At 49.7% G+C, this 20741-nt stretch overlaps 2 protein-coding genes across 5 annotated transcripts in view; both read right to left on the bottom strand.

The window, feature by feature from the left end:
* Positions 1–3261: 3261 nt before the first annotated feature.
* Gnat1 (G protein subunit alpha transducin 1) lies at positions 3262–13392 on the bottom strand. 2 transcript variants are annotated; one of them, XM_026383752.2, is made up of 9 exons: positions 13383–13392; positions 8477–8519; positions 8227–8368; positions 7968–8125; positions 7746–7874; positions 7399–7528; positions 6993–7146; positions 6683–6874; positions 3262–5412 (listed from the first exon to the last, which is right to left on the bottom strand). In XM_026383752.2, the coding sequence occupies exons 2-8, from the start codon at positions 8479–8481 to the stop codon at positions 6684–6686; spliced, it is 909 nt and encodes a 302-aa protein (XP_026239537.1). In that variant the 5' UTR covers positions 8482–8519; positions 13383–13392; the 3' UTR covers positions 3262–5412; position 6683. The 2 variants fall into 2 exon arrangements, with proteins under 2 accessions (XP_026239537.1, XP_026239538.2); XM_026383753.2 differs by lacking the exon at positions 13383–13392 and adding an exon at positions 9930–10139 and having other exon boundaries at positions 3262–6874.
* The window catches only part of Sema3f (semaphorin 3F), a 29236-nt gene continuing 20719 nt past the window's right edge, over positions 12225–20741 (bottom strand). For all 3 annotated transcript variants that reach the window (XM_026383749.2, XM_026383751.2, XM_077795261.1), the window contains 13 exons: positions 20269–20362; positions 18447–18566; positions 18080–18219; positions 17848–17962; positions 17615–17684; positions 17300–17444; positions 16103–16325; positions 15427–15515; positions 15270–15311; positions 14930–15087; positions 14665–14732; positions 14241–14374; positions 12225–13568 (listed from right to left, as the gene is read on the bottom strand). In XM_026383749.2, the coding sequence (XP_026239534.1) occupies positions 13158–13568; positions 14241–14374; positions 14665–14732; positions 14930–15087; positions 15270–15311; positions 15427–15515; positions 16103–16325; positions 17300–17444; positions 17615–17684; positions 17848–17962; positions 18080–18219; positions 18447–18566; positions 20269–20362 (1809 nt within the window). In that variant the 3' untranslated portion in view covers positions 12225–13157. The remainder of the gene's footprint in view (positions 13569–14240; positions 14375–14664; positions 14733–14929; positions 15088–15269; positions 15312–15426; positions 15516–16102; positions 16326–17299; positions 17445–17614; positions 17685–17847; positions 17963–18079; positions 18220–18446; positions 18567–20268; positions 20363–20741) is intronic.

Here is a 20741-nt window from a genome sequence, read left to right as displayed (position 1 = left end):
TGGTCAACCTGTAGACCCAGAATCCTGTGGCTGAGTCCCTTGTTTTTCAGGTCCCTGGCTCTGTTGGGTATTGAGGACACACCCAATAAGCCTCTGATTCATGGGTCTTCCAGACTACTCCTCTCCTTTTCCATGCCCATAGAGGTCCCTGCAGGAAAATGTGTGCTCCTTATGAAATGCTTTATGAAAAAAACATATTTGGTATTGGGGATTGAACCCAGGGCCTCACACATGCACATGCTAAGCAAGTGATCTACAATGGAGCTACATTCTCAGCCCCTCTTTTTGTTTTATTTATTTATCTGAGATTGCACCCAGGTGGGCTTAACCTCTGAGCAATATCCCCAACCCCTTTTTAAAATTTTATTTTTTTTAGTTGTAGATGAACAGAATGCCTTTATTTGTTCTTTTTTTTTTTTTTTTTTTTTGTGGTGCTAAGGATAAAACCCAGTACCTCATGCATGCAAGGCAGGTACTTTGCCACTGAGCTACTGCCCCAGCCCTCCCCAACCCCTTTTATTTTATTTTATTTAAAGAGAGAGTGAGAGAGAGAGAGAGAGAGAGAGAGAGAGAGAGAGAGAGAGAGAGAGAATTTTTAATATTTATTTTTTAGTTCTCGGCGGACACAACATCTTTGTTGGTATGTGATGCTGAGGATCGAACCCGGGCCGCACGCATGCCAGGCGAGCACGCTACCGCTTGAGCCACATCCCCAGCCCCCCTTTTATTTTTTTGAGACAAGGTGTCACTAAATTGCTTAGGGTGTTGCTAAATTGCTGAGGCTGGCTTTGAACTGTGATCTTCCTGCCTCAACCTCGTGAGTTGCTGGGATTGCAGGTTTATACCACAACATCCAGCCTTATTGTTTTTTTTTTTTTAATATTTATTTATTTATTTATTTATTTATTTTTTTCTTAGTTCTCGGCAGACACAACATCTTCGTTTGTATGTGGTGCTGAGGATCGAACCCGGGCCGCATGCATGCCAGGCGATCGCGCTACCGCTTGAGCCACATCCCCAGCCCCTTATTGTTTTATTTAAGGACAAGTTCTCACTAAATTACCCAAGGTGGCCTAAAATTTGCAGTTCTCCTACCTTAGCCTCCTAAGTAGCTATGATTACAGTACCACCATGCCTGGCTTGAAAAATTTTAGTGATTATTTTTTTCACATAACAAATTTCAAAAATATTATTGATGATTTTTGTCTCCATTAAACCCAGGAAAATAAAATTATAATAATTCTTGTTTAGGTAGAAATAAACTATTTAAGCTTAAAATAACATAAATTTGGGCTGGGGATATAATTCGGTGGTACAGTGCTTGCTTATTAGCAATGTGAGACCCTGAGTTCAATTCCCAGCACTGGAAAAAGAAGTGAGTTTTAATATACCTACTTTCAAATTTTTTAATACCTTTAATTAATTAATTTATATGTGGTGCTGAGGATTGAACTCAGGGCCTCGCACGTGCTAGGTGAGCACTCTACTGCTGAGCCACAACCCCAGCCTCTACTTTCAAATTTTTAACTATTTTAATGTTCTGGGGGAAAGTGTAACTATTAAAAATACATAAAAGAGGATGGGTGGGCATAGTGGAGCATGCCTGTAATCTCAGCAACTCAGGAGGCCAAGGCAGGAGGATCAAAAGTTCAAGGGAAGCCTCAGCAATTTAGCAAGGCCCATAACAGCCTAGTAAGACCCTGTCTCAAAATAAAAAATAAAAGGGGCTGGGCAGGGGCTGTGGCTGTGGCTCAGTGGTAGAGTGTTTTCCTGGCATGTATGAGGCATTGGATTTGATCCTCAATATTACATAAAACAAAACAAATAAAATAAAATAAATAAACTTTTTAAAAAAGGGCTGGGCAAGGGCTGGGGATGCAGCTCAGAAGTGCCTCTGGGTTCAATCCCCAATACCACCACCACCAACAACAAAAAAGATTTAAGAGGGACTGGGGTTGTGGCTCAGTAGTAGAGTGCTCACCTAAACAAAACATAAAAAAAAAAAAATTAAAGAGTAAAAAAAGACATAAACCCAAAGGACGGGAGAAAATATTTGCAAATAATGTTTCTGATGGGGATTATTTTCCAGAATGTATAGAGAATTCCTAAAACTCAGTAACAAAAACCTCAAAGGTGGGTATGGTGGTGCACACTATAATCCCAGCAACTCAGGAGGATCACAAGTTTGAGGTCAGTCTCAGCAATTTAGCAAGGCCCTGAGCAATTAAGCAAGACGGAGTCTCAAAATAAAAAATAAAAAAGGGCTGGGGATGTGGCTTAGTGATATAGTGTCCCTGGGTTAATCCCCATTACCGAAAAAAAAAAAAAAAAAAAGGAAAAGGAAAAAGAAAAGAAAAAAGCCCCAACCAATTAAGTTTAAAAAATGAACAAAGGATTTCTTTTTTTTTTAATTATTTTTTTAAGAGAGAGAGAGAGAATTTTTTTTTAATATTTATTTTTTAGTTATCGGCGGACACAACATCTTTGTATGTGGTGCTGAGGATCGAACCCGGGCTGCACACATGCCAGGCAAGAGCGATACCGCTTGGGCCACATCCCCAGCCTGAACAAAGGATTTCAAAGACATTTTTTCTGAAGATGTGCAAATGGCCAGTAAGCATATGAGTATGTTCAACATGTAAACAGTAGGGAAATGTAAATCAAAGCTACAATGAGGAACTGTGGGTGTAGCACAGTGGCCCTGGATTCTACCCCCAGACACACACACACACACACAAACACAAACAAAAGGCCCACTATGGGATATAATTGAAAATCCATTAGGATGGCTGCTATCAAAAAGTAGAAAGAAGCCAGGTATGGCAGAGACCAATAATTCTAGCTAATAAGGAGGATGAGGCAGGAAGATCTCAAGTTTGAGGCCAGCTTGGGCAACTTACTGAAACCCTGTCTCAAAACAAAAAAAATAAAATGGTCTGGGGATGTAGCTCAATGGTAGAGTGTTTGCCTACCATTCATGAGGCTATGGGCTCTATTCTTAAAACAGCACAAAAATAAAACAAAACAGAAAATAACAAGTGTTGGCAAGAATGCACTATTAGTAGTACAAATGTAAAATGGTATAGCCACTGTAGAAGATGATTCTGCAAAAAATTAAAAAGAATTATCATATGATTCAGCCATTCAACGTCTGGGTATGTACCCAGGAGAACTGGAAACAGAATATCAATGACATAGTTGTACACCCATTTTCATAGCAGCTTTATTCACAACAGCTAAAACATGGAAGCAACTCCAGGATCCATTGACTGAAGAATAGATAAACAAATGTTTACAATGGAATATTATTCCGCCTTTACAAGGAAATTCTGGCTCTGTGCAGTAGCATATAACTGCAATCCCAGTGATTCAGGAGACCAAGGCAGGAGGATTGCAAGTTTGAGGACAGCTTCAGCAACTTAATGAGACCCTGTCTCAAAATTTAAAAATAAAATAGAAAAGACTGGGAGTGTAGCATGTAACTCAGTGGTAAAGCACCCCTGGGTTCAATCCCAAGTATCAGAGAAGAAGAAGAAAGAAGAGGAGGAGGAGGGTGGGAGGAGGAAGAAATGATTAAGAAAATTATGACAATGGATGAGCCCTAAGAACATTATACTAAGTGAAATAAGCCAGTCATGAAAAGAAATACTGTATGATTCTACTTACAAGTACTTAGAGTAGTCAAAATCATAGACAAAAGTTGTCAGGGGCTGGGAGAAGGGAAGATTTGGGAGTTACTGTTTAATAAGTATAGAATTTTCCTTTTACAATAAGGAAAGAGTTCTGGAGATAGATGGTAGTGATGGTTGCACAACATTATGAATGTATTTGATATCATTGAAATGTACACTTCAAAATGGCAAAGATGGTAAATTCTACAATATGGGAATTTCACCACAGAAAATGAGTAAAACCCTTCTGCCCTCTTCCTCTTCCTTCTCTGCCCTCTTCTCTCTTCTCTCTGCCCTCTTCCTCTTCTTTCTCTCCTCTCTCTCTCTCTCTCCTCTCTCTGCTTTTTCTATTTCTCTCTGCCTCTACTTTTCTTCCCCTTTAGGCAGCCCCCCAATAAAATCTATTGATTGAAAAAAAATTTTAAAAAGGATAAAACCTCATAAAAACACATACAGTTGGCTGGGGATGTGGCTCAAGCGGTAGCGCGCTCGCCTGGCATGCGTGCGGCCCGGGTTCGATCCTCAGCACCACATACCAACAAAGATGTTGTGTCCACCGAGAACTAAAAAATAAATATTAAAAATTCTTTCTCTCTCTCTCTCTCTCTCTCTCCTTTCTCACTCTCTCTTAAAAAAAAAAAAAACACATACAGTAGTAGATATTTTCCCCTTATCCTTTGGGTTCTTATGTTTTGGTATGCCCCTGTTGCATTTTGATATTTGGTTCATTGTGAATTTTTTGCATTAATTCTGAGTTTTTAAATTATTGCATTAATATATTATTTATCTTGGTTATTGATTTTTTTGGCCATCCCCTTACATTTTGTAACAGACATAAGGTCCTTACTAGCCTTACCCTAATCCCAGCCATAATTATGTCCCAGCTTCAAGAACTTTCATGATTTTCCATCACCTTCTAGAGAAAGCACAGGCCCTTCACCTGGTGTTTGTCACCAATTCACTGTCTCTCCACCCCATCTCCCCACTTCCCTACTCTTGCTCCACTGAGCTCCCATGTTCCCCAGCCTTATCCAATCAAAGGAGCCTCTACCTCAAAACTCACTCTTTGATGGGGGAGACTGGGGGTTGAACTCAGGAGCACTAGAACACTGAGCCACATCCCCAGCCCTATTTTGTATTTTGTTTAGCAATTCACTGAGTTGCTTAGTGCCTCACCATTGCTGAGGCTGGCTTTGAACTCGCAATCCTCCTGCCTCAGCATCCTGAGCCACTGGGATTGCAGATGTGTGCCACCAAGCCCAGATCAAAACTCACTTTTGATTCCAGATTCTCCCAGTGAACATTTCCCATAGCTTCACCCCTCAAGAGGCACAAATTGGTCCCATACTACCAAGAGAGTCCCCAACATCAGGCCAGGCTCTTCTTCCTGGAAGGAGTCATCTTCCCATTTCATGTCCAGCCCATCATTGGGTACTTAATATCAACAACTCATGATAATTAAGCTCTCCACACCCGCACTCCCCCAAGAGAGAACAACTGGGGCCTGATGCAAAGGTTTATTGCTGAGTCCGCTGTGCATCTAGCTAAGGGAAATGCAGTTTATGTTCTGGCTTTGACAGATAAAAGCTCCTTATCCCCAGCTATAGCACAGCCCTGCCCCATGGGCATAAGCAAAGATTTGCTGCTGGATGAGGAAGGAAGAAGCAGGATGTTGGGGATGTGATTTTTATCCCTGAGGGTTCAGGCATGGCTCTCAGTTTTCCCTGCCAAGGAATGGGCTCTGGAAGGAGAGGGCGAGAGAAGCAGGGACAAAAGGGTTACCTGGGTTTCCTGTAATCCCACATGAGGTAGGCTCCTCTGGGCACAGCCCACACCTCCATCCTATCCTGCATTTTCTGCCTGGGGCTGATCGATGGGAGTTGGACTCTGCCCCCAGCCACCCCCTAAGACAGCTTGACTATTGGCCAAGGCTGTGGTCAACAGTTTGCTCCCTCAACACACCATCCCCCTGGCTGACCAGCCTGGAGTACTGTGTATATGTGGGTGGGTGAAGTGGGGTATGGTCCGGATCTGGTATCCAGGGACAGAAAAGGCAGATCTGAAGGATGTGAGCTCGGGGTACTCTGAGTCTGGTATTTGGGGAAGGGTCCAATTTATGTCTCTTTCTAGCACCAGGGACTCCCAGCTCCACCTCCAGTCACTAATTTATCTATGTGGAAGCCTCTCAGCTTGGACAGACCAGCTTGGACTTTGGATTCCTGAAACTGCTGAGGGACAGTCACTGGTCACTGAGTAGACAGGTGTCAGACTTGCCACATGGAGGTGGCAGGGCTGGACTGGGCTGCTGGTAACAGCAGGCCTACTTGGGGGAGGGGTATCTCAAGAGTACCTTCATGAAACTGTGGGAGGGAGGACTGTTTGGTGAACCCAGACCCACCAGGTGAGTTGTAGGTCCCCAAGGGCAGGACAGCTGCAAGAGATTGGTCAGTTGGGCAGTGCTGAGTCATTGTAAGCTCTAACTGCCCCCAAGTACTGCCATGTCCTAGCTGTGGCTGGCTGCTGTGGGTCCAAGAGGCCAGAGCAGCCAGGCGGAATAGCAGGGCTGGGGTTGGGGGAGTGGGGGAAGGTCTGTGACTCAAGGCTCAGGGTTCAGGGTTTTGGGTGTGTGGCTAGTGGGGCAGCAGACTGTGGTCCAAGAGTCCTAGAGACCTGGTGGGGGACAGGGATGTGGCTACTAGGCAGCTAGGGCTGCAGGGCCACAGGACAAGGGACATTCATCAGTTCAGACATCTGTGACGAGAGAAGGAAACTGAGTCAACTGGGTCAGCATCCCTGAGATTCACATAGATTTAGGCATTTTGTTGGGGGCTGCCCTGAAAGATATGACGCCTGTGAAGATGGGGCGGGGTCGATATATTAAATAGGTGGGGCCTATAGGGTAAGTAGACGGAGTGGGCCCTGAAAGCTGTGCGGTGGGGACATTGGAGCGGGACTCCAGGGAGTAGGGAGGAGTCTAACCCAGAAGACAAACAGGGAAGAGAGGACCCCACCTCAGAAGAGGCCGCAGTCTTTGAGATTCTCCTTGATGATAATATCGGTAACAGCATCAAAGACAAATTTGACGTTCTGTGTGTCAGTGGCACACGTCATGTGGGAATAGATCTCCTTTACGTCTCGTCGCATGTTGAGCTCCAGGAACTGCACCTTGATGTAGTTGCCCGCATCGTCGTATGTATTAGGTCCTGTAGCAGAGGGGAGCGCTCACAGCCCACAGCCGGCCTTAGCCCTTCCTGGTGGGAGGAGCGTGACCCAGATCATGGGAATGGGTCGCCGCCTGGTGGCAGGGCTGGGGACTCTCACCGTCGTAATCCGGGAAGCAGATGTTTAGGGGTGCCTTTTTTATCTTCTCGGTGAAAACGTCTTTCTTGTTGAGGAAGAGCACGATGGATGTGGTGGCGAAGTAGCGATGGTTGCAGATGCTGTTGAACAGGTGCAGGCTCTCGTGCATACGGTTCTGAGGAGAGCATCGGCTGTCGGGCACCAGAAGACACCAGCAGTCGCCCTCACATGGGTGGCGCCCAACAGATCCGCCCAGGATTTTCCGGCTCCCATAGTTCCCCGAGAGCCTCCGAATTTCCCCCTCCAGCAGGGCAGCGAGCTGCCTGCTTGCCTCCTCCAGACCGCCCTGGAACAACTCTCTCTGCTCTCAGATGCTCCCCCAGTTCCGCTTTCTTCTTCAAACATTCAGGACTAGCTTGGCACTCACCACTTCATCATCCTCCACCAGCACCATGTCGTAGGCGCTCAGCGCCGCGATGAAGATGATGCAGGTCACTCCCTCAAAGCAGTGGATCCACTTCTTGCGCTCCGAGCGCTGCCCACCCACATCAAACATCCTGTGGGGCATAAGGGACCTGAAACTGCGCCTCCAGCGCCTCCCTGGGGTTCTCTTTCCTCCCTAGAGCTGGCTGGGGAGCTCTCAGATGGGACTGGCATCTAGGGGCGCCGAACCTTTCCTCTGGCAGGGCATCTGAGAAGGGTCAGGGAGCGGGTCTAGGGGCTGTGAACTCCGGGGAACTCAGGGCAGTCCTGAGCAAGGGCATTGGATCTTACCGGAAGTTGAGATCCTTGAAGGAGAACTGCGTCTCGATGATACCTGTGGTCTTGACACGAGAACGCAACACGTCCTGCTCAGTAGGCACATAGCCCGGAGCCACCAAGCGCTCCAGGTCCGAGAGGTAGCTGTGGGAAACACCCGGTGTGGGTAGGTGGGTGACCTAGAGGGGCTCAGAAGAGTCCCGCCCGCACCCTCCCGCCCTGCCTGCAAACGCTCACTAGCCCGCAGAATCGTTCAGCTGGTACTCCGAGGCGCGTTCGTAACAAGCCTGGATACCCGAGTCCTTCCACAGCCGCTGGATGATGTCCGACATCTCTTTCGGCATCGTACCCTCCTCAATCGTGTCTGCCATGTGCATCAGTTTCCGGGCATCGTCCTGGGGGGCAGGGTGGGATTGGTAGTTGAGGAAGCCGAATTGGAGCCCATTTGGGCCCCTCCAGTTCCCGGGGGCCCCCATCAGCCCTTCTCGTGGCGCACCTGGCGCGCTGCGTCTCCGTACTGAATGTTGAGCGTGGTCATAGCCCGCACGATGGCCATGATGGATTGCAGAGTGTTGCCATAGATGATGGCAATGAACTCAAGGCACTCTTCCAGCGAGTACCCGTCTTGATGGATAATCCTGTGGCCAAGGCGAGCAGAGTCAGCGTCTTGGGAGGCAGTAGTGAAAAATAGGTCCCAGTGTGCTTGTACCCACCCCCAGGGGTTTCAGGAGGGCAGGGGCACTCACTTCATCTGCTTGACAATGGTGCTTTTTCCGGACTCACCCGCACCTGAAAGGGAAGCTGCGCTTTAGAGCCGCGTGGATCCCCTCCATTTCCCTGAGGGAGGCCAGAAGAGGAGGTAGCCATCCCTTTGGATCCGCATCCAAGGGACCAACACTCCAGCTAGATCCCTAGTCATATCTGCCCTCACCCCACCCGCAGTAAGCATTTAAGCACTGTCGGAAAAACGTTTGTAAATGTCAGCACAATGACAAAAGGGAGCCAATGAACAAAATCAGAAAACTTAACTGTCCAGGGAATCTCCAGGACCCTGGTATAAAGCATTCTTTATTTTGCTGTGAGACCAAAATAAAGAAATCCTGGAGCTCCACTTTGTGGGAATCTCTGGTACTGCATGCACAGAATTATTTGAGCTGCTCCAACCTTTGCCTTTCACCATAAGGCAGGTTGTCTTTTAGAGGCTCAGAGGGAATTAGAGTCTTTGGAGGCAGAGAGGACAGAGATGACATCCCTTTTGAGCTGGCTCTCTTGGGAGCACTGGGCACAGTTAATGGGATTTTGGCTTAGCTTCTCTGCCGTTCCTCTGGGGGCCCTGGCTCAGTCCCTCTGCCCACCTCCAGCTGATTGGATGGATCCTGGAAGGCTTGGAAGACTGCCTCACCCTCTTAAAACAGCTCTTTCCCTTGGGGGGTTAAGCAGTGCTTTGAGGGGCTGGGGATGTGGCTCAAGCGGTAGTGAGCTCGCCTGGCATGCGTGCGGCCAGGGTTCGATCCTCAGTACCACATACAAACAAAGATGCTGTGTCCACCAAAAAAAAATTAAATAAATAAATATTAAAAAATTCTCTCTCTCTCTCTCAAAAAAAAAAAAAAAAAAAAAAGCAGTGGCTTTGAGACAGGCTTAGATCAGCCCATCTCCCTTCACTACCCATGGGACCATAAACTCAGGTTTATCTATTCCCCACAGTACTTTTCCAACTCCTTTAGCTGCTTTACAGGTCTGCCAACAGTAAAGTTCTGGCATCCAAGAGTCATTGTTTGGGGATCTGGGATCTGGGTGGTCCTAGAGTATTCCTGTTCTCAGGATGATTTCTTCCCAAGGGAGTGGCCCTACGTGGGGCTCCTAGTGAGGCCTTTGGTTTGTAAGTCCTGCCCAGATGGCCTGTTAAGCTGAAAGTATCCCTTCTACACACTTGTACAAAGGTATGTTTGGCACAAACTTCTGCAGTGAGATGATTGGTCTTTGGAGATTGCCATGGGATGCCCAGCCTAGGGGGGACCGCAACATCACCTGTCAGGCCTTGCCTTGCTTGGCCAGGGCTCCTACACTGTGTTCTGCCTCATCATAGGCTTATTTTTTTCCCCCAAGGAACCCCTGCCTCATAGAAGGGCTGCCCACTTGACTCCAGGTCCCTGACTCACTGCAGCTGCCCTTCCCCACCAGGGCCCACACCCCTACCCAGAAGCAGCAGTTTCACAGTTCGAGCATCCTTCTCAGCATCCTCTTTCAGCTTCTTTTCCAGCTCCTTGGAGTGCTTCTCTTCTGTGCTGGCCCCAGCCCCCATGACCCCAACAGCAGGTGAAGGGACAAGGTGAGCAGGTGGCTCTTCTGAATGGAGGGTATCCCAAGAACTTGGTTCAGGCCAGCCTCTGGCCTCCAAAGACTCTCTTCTGGCCCCAAGACTGGCAACCAACTGACTCTCCAGAGACCTTAATAGGTCTCTGGAGACGGCCCTGGTGGGGGCTGCTTAGTGGGATTTGAGAGTTAGGATGCCCAAGGCCCAATCAGAGACAAGGACAGGTGAAGCCAGCTCAGTCCCCCAACCCTTCTAATCAGGCTGGCATGTCCCCAATCCCTCAACTGCTGACTCTGCATCCCTTCTGCTCCCTCCCTCCATCCCTCTAGGATAGGGCTTGAATAGTATTTCCCCTATCCCACTACAGTAAGACATATTTGGTATGGTAAGACTAAGAAAGGGGGCTGAGGTTGTGGCTCAATGGTAAAGCACTCGTTTAGCACATGTGAGTCCTGGGTTCGAACCTCAGCACCACATTAAAAAAAAATTAAATAAAGAAAGGGGAGGACAGGACCTGGAGCCCTGGGGGATGACAGGAAGAGGAAACGGTGGGAGAAATAGGCATGGAGCACCTGCCATTTGCCCAGCACTGGACTCAGCACTACTTGTTCCTTATTTTGTAAGCTCATATTGGTCCTAGGAGATGGCTGTCCTTATCATGAGCTCTATTTTACTGATGATTAAGTAGAGGCTCACAGGAGTACACTGAGGTAGTGGATGAGAAGTTAGCTCCAGACCAGGGTTCCATGCCTTGCTGGGAATCATGGGGCAAAAGGCCTACTCTGCAATTACCCATACTGAAGGCTAGATCTGACCCTGAGCAGGGCCTCTACATGCTTCTGATGGACCCTGGTAGGTATGGTAGGCATGCACATCAGCTACATGTGCCTGAATGTAAGTTTCTGTCCTTTACTGGCACCGAGCAAGGTAATGGCTTGACAGGTTTGTGCTTGTATACCACTGTGTACATGTGTGCTTATGCTTTTTAGTGCATGTGAGTATTCATGCAACTTTGTGTGCAGTTTTACGTGTACACACAAATATACACGTGTGTGCTATTGTGTGTTTTCACTGCTGGGGATCACCAGGGCCTCACACATACTCTACTATTGAGCAACATTTCCAGCCCCCTTTGTATTTCCCTTCACAGGCACATGTGTGAGTTCACTTGTGCGCTTGAATGTGCAAATACATATTCCTGTGCAAAGCATGTTAGAGTTTATCTGCCTGTGTGCATGTGTGAGCACAGTTGTGTACCTGAGCATTTGTGTGTGGTTGTATGTGTGCATATATAATTTCCTGTACCTATATATACATATGTATTTTGGTGCAACAAAGTCTCTGATCTGCAGAGGTGGCAAGGTTTTTCAAATGCATCTTTTCCAGTCAGTTGTCAGATGGGGGAAATCGTCCCAGAGCAGGTTTGGTACTTCTGAAATCATGGAGAAGTGGGGCTCTCCATAATACCTGCTCCTGTTCTGGCCCTAGGATCTGCCTAGGGTTGCTTCTAGCGCCTACCTGCCTGGTTGGGGGGCCTGAAGCTCTATTCAGCTGCACCACATTGTTGGTGAAGTAGTTCAGGTTAAGTTGCAGACTGAGTTCCCAGGCTCTGGAGATTTCCCACCCCCAACCCCATCAGACAACCCAAATCAGCTCTTAAGGCTATCTACATGGGCCCAGAGCCTCCTGGCTGGACTCCTTTTCTGAAACCTGTTTGCCATTTAGTATTTAACCCTGCCACTGACTCAAAAGACCACAAGGGGGTGCCAGGGTACCAGACACTGAACACTGAGGTCTTCTCTAAACAGGATGCATAGGAAGTGGACACTGGCTCTTGCCATAAGCTGGAAGCTTATGATATTCACCCTGTTGGATGGGATCTATTTAGAAGACTATTTCATTTGTGCCAGTTTCTGCCTTCGAGCTCCACCCCCTGTTTCTACACTGTAAGTGGCCCCAAAAGTCCCTGAGACCCTTCACACTGCCTAGGGACTAGGGTAGTACTGGAACTCAGGCTGCTTAAACTAGACCTGGTTTCAAAAAAACTGGGCTTTTAAAAGTGGGGCCAACCTGCTATCTCCCAGCTCCCCACTTGTCTCCCCTTACCCACCAGGTGTGGCCCTAACCCCTCCCACCACAACCACCACCAAGGAGAGAAGCCAAAGTCTAGTCCCAGAGCCAGTGTTTATTAACAAGATGGAACCCAAGGGTGACTGTGATCTGGGCAGCAGAGGGCTGCCAGGAGCACCCACCCACCTACCCAACTGCCCCCAGAGCTATTTACACCCAATGCCTGAAGTGTTGGGCAGAAGGGGGCCCTGGGGAGCCCCTACAAGCCCCAGGCCTCCACAATGGCCCCTCTCCCCTCACGACTTGGGACTCCCTTCAGCCCTGCCTGTACCTGGCCCCATTGCTGTTTTCCCAGCCTCCAAGTCAAGGTGGCATAGGAAAAGCTAAGGAGGTAGAATGGGGCAGCACTGCTGTCCAGGCAGGGAGGGGAGAAGGGGCTGAAGATCCTGCCCCACCCAGGTAGGACTCCTCCTGCCCCCAATAAATAGAGAATAAATACCTGGGAAGGGCTGGCCTTGACTAAGTGCCCCCAACCAGGCAGGGGCCAGCATCCTGTGATGACCCCTTCTTCCCTTCTGAGTGCCCTGAGCCCCCACACTCAGACTCCAAAGCAGTCCTAGCATTCGTGCCTACACCACAGCACAATTGACAGCACACATTGGCAAAGATGTATGGTCCGTGGCCCTTCAAGTAGGGCTTGCTCCTTTCCTGTGTTCTGTAGATCTTGGCGGCCTTCAAACAAGCAGACTTCCAGATGAGTCTGGGGACTGTGTGGTCCTGGCCTGGCCCTGCCAACTCACTGGGCCTGATTAGGTGGGCTCAGTTTTCTGCCATTTCTGACCAGCATGGGTCTAAGTTCTGGATGAAGCTGCTGCTGAGGCAGGCTATGTACAACCCACCAATAAATACTGTCTTTGCAGGGGCAGGGTGTGTATAGAATATAGATATTTTTATATATATATATATATATATATATATATCTTTTATATTAAAAGGAATGAGGGCTAGGCTGGCCCCACACAGGGCTCAGGCAGCTGGCCTCATGTGTCCGGAGGGTGGTGCCGGCGATTCCGGGGCTTTTTCTGGTCCTGAGGCTCAGGAGGCCTGGGCACCTCTGGAGCCTCCCTGGGGTTTGGGGGCACATGACGCCAGTAACCCTGGCAGTACTGGTGGATGAGGCCCACTTCTGGCTGGGCGAGCAGCTGGGCCAGCTCCTGGTAAGGAGGCGTGGGGGGGCCTGTGCCAGGGGGCGGTGGGGCGCTCACAGGCAGTGGGGGGAAGAGGGCAGCATGGACGGCATCCCGGCCCAGTACATGCAGCTGCACCCGCGTGACGATGTGCTTGAAGTTGTTCTCAGTGGCCGTGCAGGAGTAGAGGCCACGATCACCGAGCTGCAGGGCGCGAAGCAACAAGCCCTGCTCTGTACGCAGGAAGCGGTCCTCTGCACGGATCTGCAGGGGCAGGGGCGGGGCTCAGCGGCTGGATGACCACTTTGCTGCCCTAGCCAGCTTCCAGATGAGACCACCTTTGTAGCCATTTCACGTAGGGGTACCCACATGGGATTTCCATATACCAAGAAAAACCTACATGAAGTCTCCACATAAATGAGAAATATCTGAATAAGGTATCGGCACATATTTCCATTGCAGGAGGGATGACCCTATGAGGGTTCTGTACAATGAACGAGAGAATTTTGGAGCACACACACAGAATTTTCATTTAATGAGAATACCCGAATGTGGCACCCACATAGAATGTTCATGTAAAGAGGGACACCTGTAAGACTTTTCCACAAAATGAGGGCTACCATAGAACCATATACTAGAGCTCACCCACATTATGTTCCATACATGGAGGCATACTCCAATGGGGTATGCATATGGAATTTTTATGAAGAGGCATGCCTATAAATGGTTGCTCTATAATGACACCTATCCTGCAGAGTTTCTACATAACTAGTTGCACTCAAATTATTTCCATATAGGGAAAGAAGCTCAGAAGGGGTTTCATAGCATGAGGACATCTCCAGATTGGCTCCTACACTACATTTCACCTATGTGGAATTTCCACTGTACAAGGGACTCCCACATCCATGGTGCAGCACTGTGAGCACAGGAACTCACCTCTCGGCGCCGGTCACCAGGATCTCGCTGGAACAGCCACTTAACAGTGGCTTGGGGTGAGCGAGGCTGGCATTCAAGGAAGGCCGTGCTGCCTGCCACACCATACTGCACAGACTCCACAGCATTCTTGTTGGCTGTGGATCAAGTAGGCACTGAGTGGAAGCAACCTTGCCCTAGGCAGAGTGTTGACTGGGGAGGGGCTGGCACCCAGGGCACCTACCCTCAAAGGCAGAAAGGCACCACTGGGCATCCACTCCTTGAGGGGGTGACCAGGGACATCCTAATCAAAAACCTCCAGTACCCTCACCCCCACCACTAACCAACTTGAGTCCTTACGGTGGGGACCCTGTAAGCAGTTTCATGGGCTGCATAGGGCTTCACACCACGAGGAGTACCCAGTGGGAGGCACAACACACTCACTCACCATTGGAGTTGAACCCACGGCACTGCCTGATGGGGTTCCCATGCCGGACATCCTGCCGGCGGCTCCGCCTGGATGAAGATAGCTCTTAAGGGAGTGTCCCCAGGAAGCTTGCCCCCTCAGGTCCCTGTATCCCCAACACCCCAAGGCAGGGCCCTATGTTCCCAGTGTAGTGATGTCTTATCCATACACCCTCCCAGGGTAATGCACATTCACCTCCAAATGACCAGGACAGGGACTAAAATTCTTAGTGTCTGGGGATCCATACCTCTTGGAGGATGCTGTATAGCGGGAGCAGGATTGGCCATCCCAGGCACAGTAAGGGTCCCGAGCAAGGCAGCAGTCAGCACAGGCAGCCCCATATGCCTGGCAGCGGTGCAGGCTCAGGTGTGTGACACCCACTGCTGAGGCCACATACAGTTGTTGCTAGGAGCAGGGGCAAGGGCTTGTCAGTTCCTTTTCCAAAGATAACCCACATCATTGGTCTGGGCTTCTTTTCTTCCTTGTTCCAGCCTTAGTTTCCCTATCCATATGCCAAAGGTGTGACCCCCCCCAAGGGAATGTGGGTTCCATCCTGATACCCCTAGCCCACATTGTCAAAGACTCACCCTCTTGGAAGAGATGGTCATGGTCTTAATGGGTGCTGGGTCCTGGAAGAAGACAGGGATCAGCTTGGGACCTTGGGACCTCCTCCCTGCCCTGAGGTCTAAAGTCAGGGAAGGGGACTGGGGAGGGTCAAAGTGGGGAAGACAGGACCAAACCCACCTTGAAGACCTCCACCTCCTCCAGCATGAGCTCCTCCACCTCCTGGTCATCCTTAGGCAACACAATGACCTTCTGCACTGTCCCGCGGTCTGGAACGGGCCGGGCAGGACCTCAGTGGGGCTGGGGACACTGGGGAAGGGGCAAAGCTTCAGCCCCTTCCCCACCAGGACCCCAAATCCCTTAGGGCAGTGGAGCAGGCATTCCTTGCTGAGGTTAAAGGGTTTCCCTGGGTTCAGGATAAAGGAGGTCACGGCCAGGGTCTGCCTCCCTTACCTCCCTTATTGGGCCCTGCTGAGAACAGGACACTGGGGCATTCCCTTGTGTAGGGAGTTGCTAGAACTGTGGGTGCATTTCTCCGTATGTGTACATATGCCAGCATGTGTGTTAGTATTTGGATCTGGGTTATCCTAAGTGCCTGCCATCTATCTCAACCCCTTTTCTGTCATACTATGGCTACCAGGTATCCAGTGTCCCTGCTCCTCTGAGGGTGGGAATGGAGTTTTTCCATCCTTAGCCTCAGCTATCCTGGCAAAAGGGAGATTCCCAAAGATGAGTATGACAGAGCTGACCTGATGAGCCCATAGTAATCCATAGGAGGGCAGGTTCCAACCCCAGGGACCAGCACCCCCTACCCAGTGGGCCCAGTGTCAGAGGGGCTGGAAGCAGTAGTGGGTACCTGTGCCCAGGAAAAGCACCTCATAGCGCCCATCAGCTGCATCCACCTGGTCCACAGCAACAGTAGTGAGACGGTAGGGAGCACCTGTGCGGACCACCAATGGCCGCCGTTGCAAGGGGTATATGGCCTGGTACATAAGTGGGTGACTACGCATGAAGTTGATCACTTCATCAGGATAGTCTTTGGTGGACTTCATGGATGGTGTGAAGGTTCCGCCAGGACACTGCAGGTAGGTGATGAGTGTCAATCCCAGGCTGCCCGGGTGGGGCACATGGACCCATTAGCTCAAGAGAGGCCTCTGTACTGTCTTTCCCCACCACCTCCACTTTCCTGCTTTCTGCCTTGCACCAGACCTCTCTGTAGCTCCTTTTGTACCAAGGTTCCAAGGTCTCATGTTGTCAAATCCATAGCATCATACACTATGACCTTGTGGTAGCACCTGGCCAAGCTGACTACTCCCTTCCCATATCCTCATCACTCCCCTGCTGTCTCCTTCCCTTCCTTTCTGGCTATCCTTGGGATCTTGCCCCTCTCCCTTTTGCTGAGCTGGGCAGCAGACCCTGAAGTCATCTTAACACACTAGACATGCTCTCCCCCCTTCCCTGAGGCTATCCTCTCTGCCTGGGGCTCAACCTGCCCACTACCCCAGCCATCCTGCCATCCTTCCAACTCCAAGTTCACCTCTAGGGGAAAAGCTTCCCCATGCCAGTCTTAACCCTATGGAATGGCATCTGCTGCTACATTAGATCAGATCATGCCTAAATCTCTTGCTGAGTCTCCTGAGGTGATCCAGGTCATACCAAGATAAAGCAAGATGCCACCCATTGCCAGATCATGCCAAGATAAAGCAAGATGCCACCCATTGCAGGACTGGCCTTGCTCTCTCCCTACCTCCTTGCTCAATGTTAGCTAGCCAAGGTGACTTCCAGCCTGCCTCCAACTTTTGCCTTGGAGATTCTTCTCTCTAACCTTCAGCTCCTCCAAGGAGGATTCCACCATACCCAATCCCCTATCCACATCACAGGATGCTGTCTGTTTCTGCTCCTTCACAGTCTGATGCTTTTATAAACTAGGGGTTTCTGAGTATCATGGTCCACCTCCCCAACTGGTTGTGAGCTCCAAGATGGTAAAGCCCATGTTTGGCAGACCCAGAGTAGGCCTCTTATAAGAAGATGAAAATGAGAGGCAGGTGCTTACCGTGCCAGGCCGGGGGTAGGGCATCTTCCCTGAGAAGGGCATCCATTGGTAGTTGGGGCCCTCCTTGTGGGCAAAGGGTCCATTGAAGACCATGCGAATGTCAGCCATGGAGTAGACACAAACGGCAGAGCCTCGAAATACAGAGCTGTGTGCAGGGCAGGTTGCTATGGGTGGGGCAGAGCCTCGGCCCAGGGTCCTTACCCTCCCCAGCCTGCCCCAACCCCAAAGCTTGTGTCCTCCAGGCTGGTGTCCTCCACAGGTCATAATCCCCCAATCCCGTCACCCTGTCACTGCTGGCCTCAACCCTAGCCTCACCCTGAAGAGGTAAAGACAGCATAAATGACGGGGTTCCTCACATCCTGGGTCTGCTGAACAAACACGTCCTCTGGGGACAGAGAGAGAAGGTACTGGAGGAGGTCTTAGGCAGGAGCCTCAGAGCCCTGCCCATTTCTACCCAGGGAAGGGGGCCCACCAGAGGTACCCTGGGCTCCCATCCACCCTCCATCCCTCTGCAGCCATAAGACCCTGCCTGCCTGCTGGGCACTCACGGAGCTCATCAAAGTGAGTCTCAATGCCATCCTCTCCTGGTACAGAGCAGACAAGCCGTGCCTTCAGGAATGTGCTCCACTTGTTGACCAGACAGCAGTGACCACCATCATCATTCTGGGGGTGGGGCAGGATGTCAGGTCAGACTAGCTCATTCATACCCAAGACCCTGCCAGAATGAGCAGGGTTGAAAGAACCAGAGCTGGGCCTGTGGAGGGCCCTATGGACACATACCAGGCAGATGCGCCCGATGCGGGCATATACAGCAGGGCTCTGAGGTGCCTCTGCTGACCGCTCTCGGAAGAAGAAGTAGAGCTTGTCATCATTTCGTTCTGCACTGTCAGGGATGAGCTCAGCGTGGATGAATGCAGGATCTATGGATGAGCAGGTTCAGCTGCATGAGCCTCTCCTCTGAAGACACCCCTTTTCCCCAACAGAATCACTGGCCATGTACAAGAACACCCTTGACTTTTCTCCAGATAAGAAATCACCCTGCCCCACCTAGGTGCAGGACAAAAATTCCCCCATGTAGGTTTCTTAAGGATCTCCTTGCCACATCCCAGATGTCCTGCCCACTTAAGGTCTTGCAGATTGCACTCACCATTGAGCCACCGGGAATTATACTGATCAGTGCGCATGGCTGTCTGCTTTCCAAGTGTGCGGAAGATAGCTGCATCAGTGCCCATAAAATCGATGTACACACCAGCATAGAGTTCCTCGTCTGTGGGTAGCCAGTGAGTCAGTCAGGGCACTTTGTTATGCCAGGGCATCAACCCAGTGATCCCCAGGCAGGGTCCCATCTCCACCCTCAGACTTCCCAGGGTATGACTGCATCTCCTATAGGGTACTCTGAAGTATTAAACAACTGGCTCTGGGAGGGCTGGGAGTAGTAGCAATGAACTCTGATTCGTAGCAACAGCCAATCTCTGATGTAAATACTCCCACCACAGCTGATCCTGAGCTGTTATCACCCCATATGCAAGATTGGGAAGCACTGCCAATACCATTGTATAGTATTTCTATCCCATAAATACAATAGATGAAAATAACTCCAAGAGCATAGATAATAGTAAAATGTAGTAAAATAATTAGGGAGTAATAAGCTTTGAGTATTATCTTTTTGTTGTTGTTGTTACCTTTGTTTTAGTGTAATTTATTTTGATCCTAAATTTTTTTATTTTTATTAATTTTTTTTTCAGTGCTTGGGATTAAATCCCAGGCACTCTACCACTGAGCTACATCCCCACCCCATTAATTTTGTTGTTGTTGTTGTCTGCTTGTTTGTTTGTTTAATTTTGAGACAGAGTCTCAGTAAGTTGCCCAAGCTGGTCTCAAACTTGTAATCCTCCTGCCTCAGCCTCCTGAGTCACTGGGATTACAGGCGTGTGTCACCAGGTCTTTTTTTTTTTTTTTTTTTAAAGATGGACAATACCTTTATTTGTTTATTTTTGTGTGATGCTAAGGATTGAATCCAGTGTCTCCCATGTGCTGGGTAAGCACTCTGCCACTGAGCTGCAGCCCCAGCCCAGGTCTGTCTTGATTCTAAGTTTTTATAACTTAATTTTAAATAATATCTATGTTTAACAACTGGCTCAAAAATTCCTGAAAATTTAACCACTGAGCTGGCTTCACCACACCTATTCATGCTTTCCCTCTGAGACTCTCCAGGGAAGGCCCTGTCTTTCCCATTAGACTTCCTGGTCTGGAGCCTGTCATAGGGCTAGGACCTTCTCATTCGCCAAGAAGAGTATGAAGTCCACCTCCTGCCCCAGGGACCTTTCCCAGGCTTGCAGGTGGCACAGCGCCCAGCAGCTGCTTTGCAAAGCAGTTTGAGTTGGGGAGCCAGAAAGCAGGCAGAGTGCCTGGGCCAGGGGACAGGGGCAGCATCCCCAAAGTGGGGGATCCCTAGGGGCAATAGCTGCTCCTGAGCCAGACAGGACCTCTCCTAAGAGAATCTTCAATTGTCCCTTGAAGATTCCTGCCCAGTCAAAAAACAAGCTCTCCACAGCTGGGTCAGAACTCTCCACTGGTGCTTCCTTGTGGGCCTCTCCCAGCCTCCCAGACATGTCGAGGAGCTATGGGTTGCTTCATATCACCTTCAGTACACATTCAGCTAGTCTTCTCTTCTAGGCAGCCTAAGACCTGGAAGGTTCTGAGCTTTACATGGATGACGCAGTGTGTTTTCAGGGGAGGACCTGGCCCCTCAGTGCCTCCATTCAGCCCTTCATACCACCTAGTTGCTGCCCCTCAGCTTCCATGGGAATTTGACTTGTATCCCTTCTCCCTACCAAGTGGGGCCCCATTGGGGGTTTTAGGGATAGCTTGGTCATGGTCTCTGCCCTGGGGTATTGATCTCCCTCCCTAGTCCAGTGGCTGAGGCCACATATTCAGATTGTAGATCTGGGGAGGGTGGAGGCACTCACTGATGAGAGCTGAGGCTGTGTCCAGCTTGGGGTCATATGGACATTTGCCCTTTCCTGACTCGAGTCTCTCAGGCTCCAAGTAGAAGATGTAATCCTGCAGGGCAAAGGAGGGCTTAGCAGTGTCCAAGTCAGTGCATAGCTAGGAAGGGCATCATCAGATTCTCAAGGCAAGAATGAGCCCCCAGGGATACCCTGAGCCCACCCCCTAGAATCCCCAGGACTCTCAGGCTTGTACTCCATCCAGGCAGGTCTCTTGGGGCAGGGCCTTGCTGTGGTTCCAAGGGATCTGCTTCCTAGTCTCAGGTTTCAGGCAAGACCTGGGAATCAAGTCTCAGAAGGTTTGACCTTGGGGGCTATGAGATGGGCATGAAGTGGCTTATAGGGGATAAAGATCCTCCATGCCAACTGGCTCAGGAGATGCTGGCCAAGGCCCTTTTGGGCCACAGAGGACCAACTTTTTGAGTTGTGGCTTC

The sequence above is a fragment of the Urocitellus parryii genome, chromosome 2 (assembly GCF_045843805.1).
Source record: "Urocitellus parryii isolate mUroPar1 chromosome 2, mUroPar1.hap1, whole genome shotgun sequence".
Classification (NCBI taxonomy): domain Eukaryota; kingdom Metazoa; phylum Chordata; class Mammalia; order Rodentia; family Sciuridae; genus Urocitellus; species Urocitellus parryii.
Note: the sequence above shows the minus strand (reverse complement) of the source record. Positions and strands in the feature narration are given on the sequence as shown.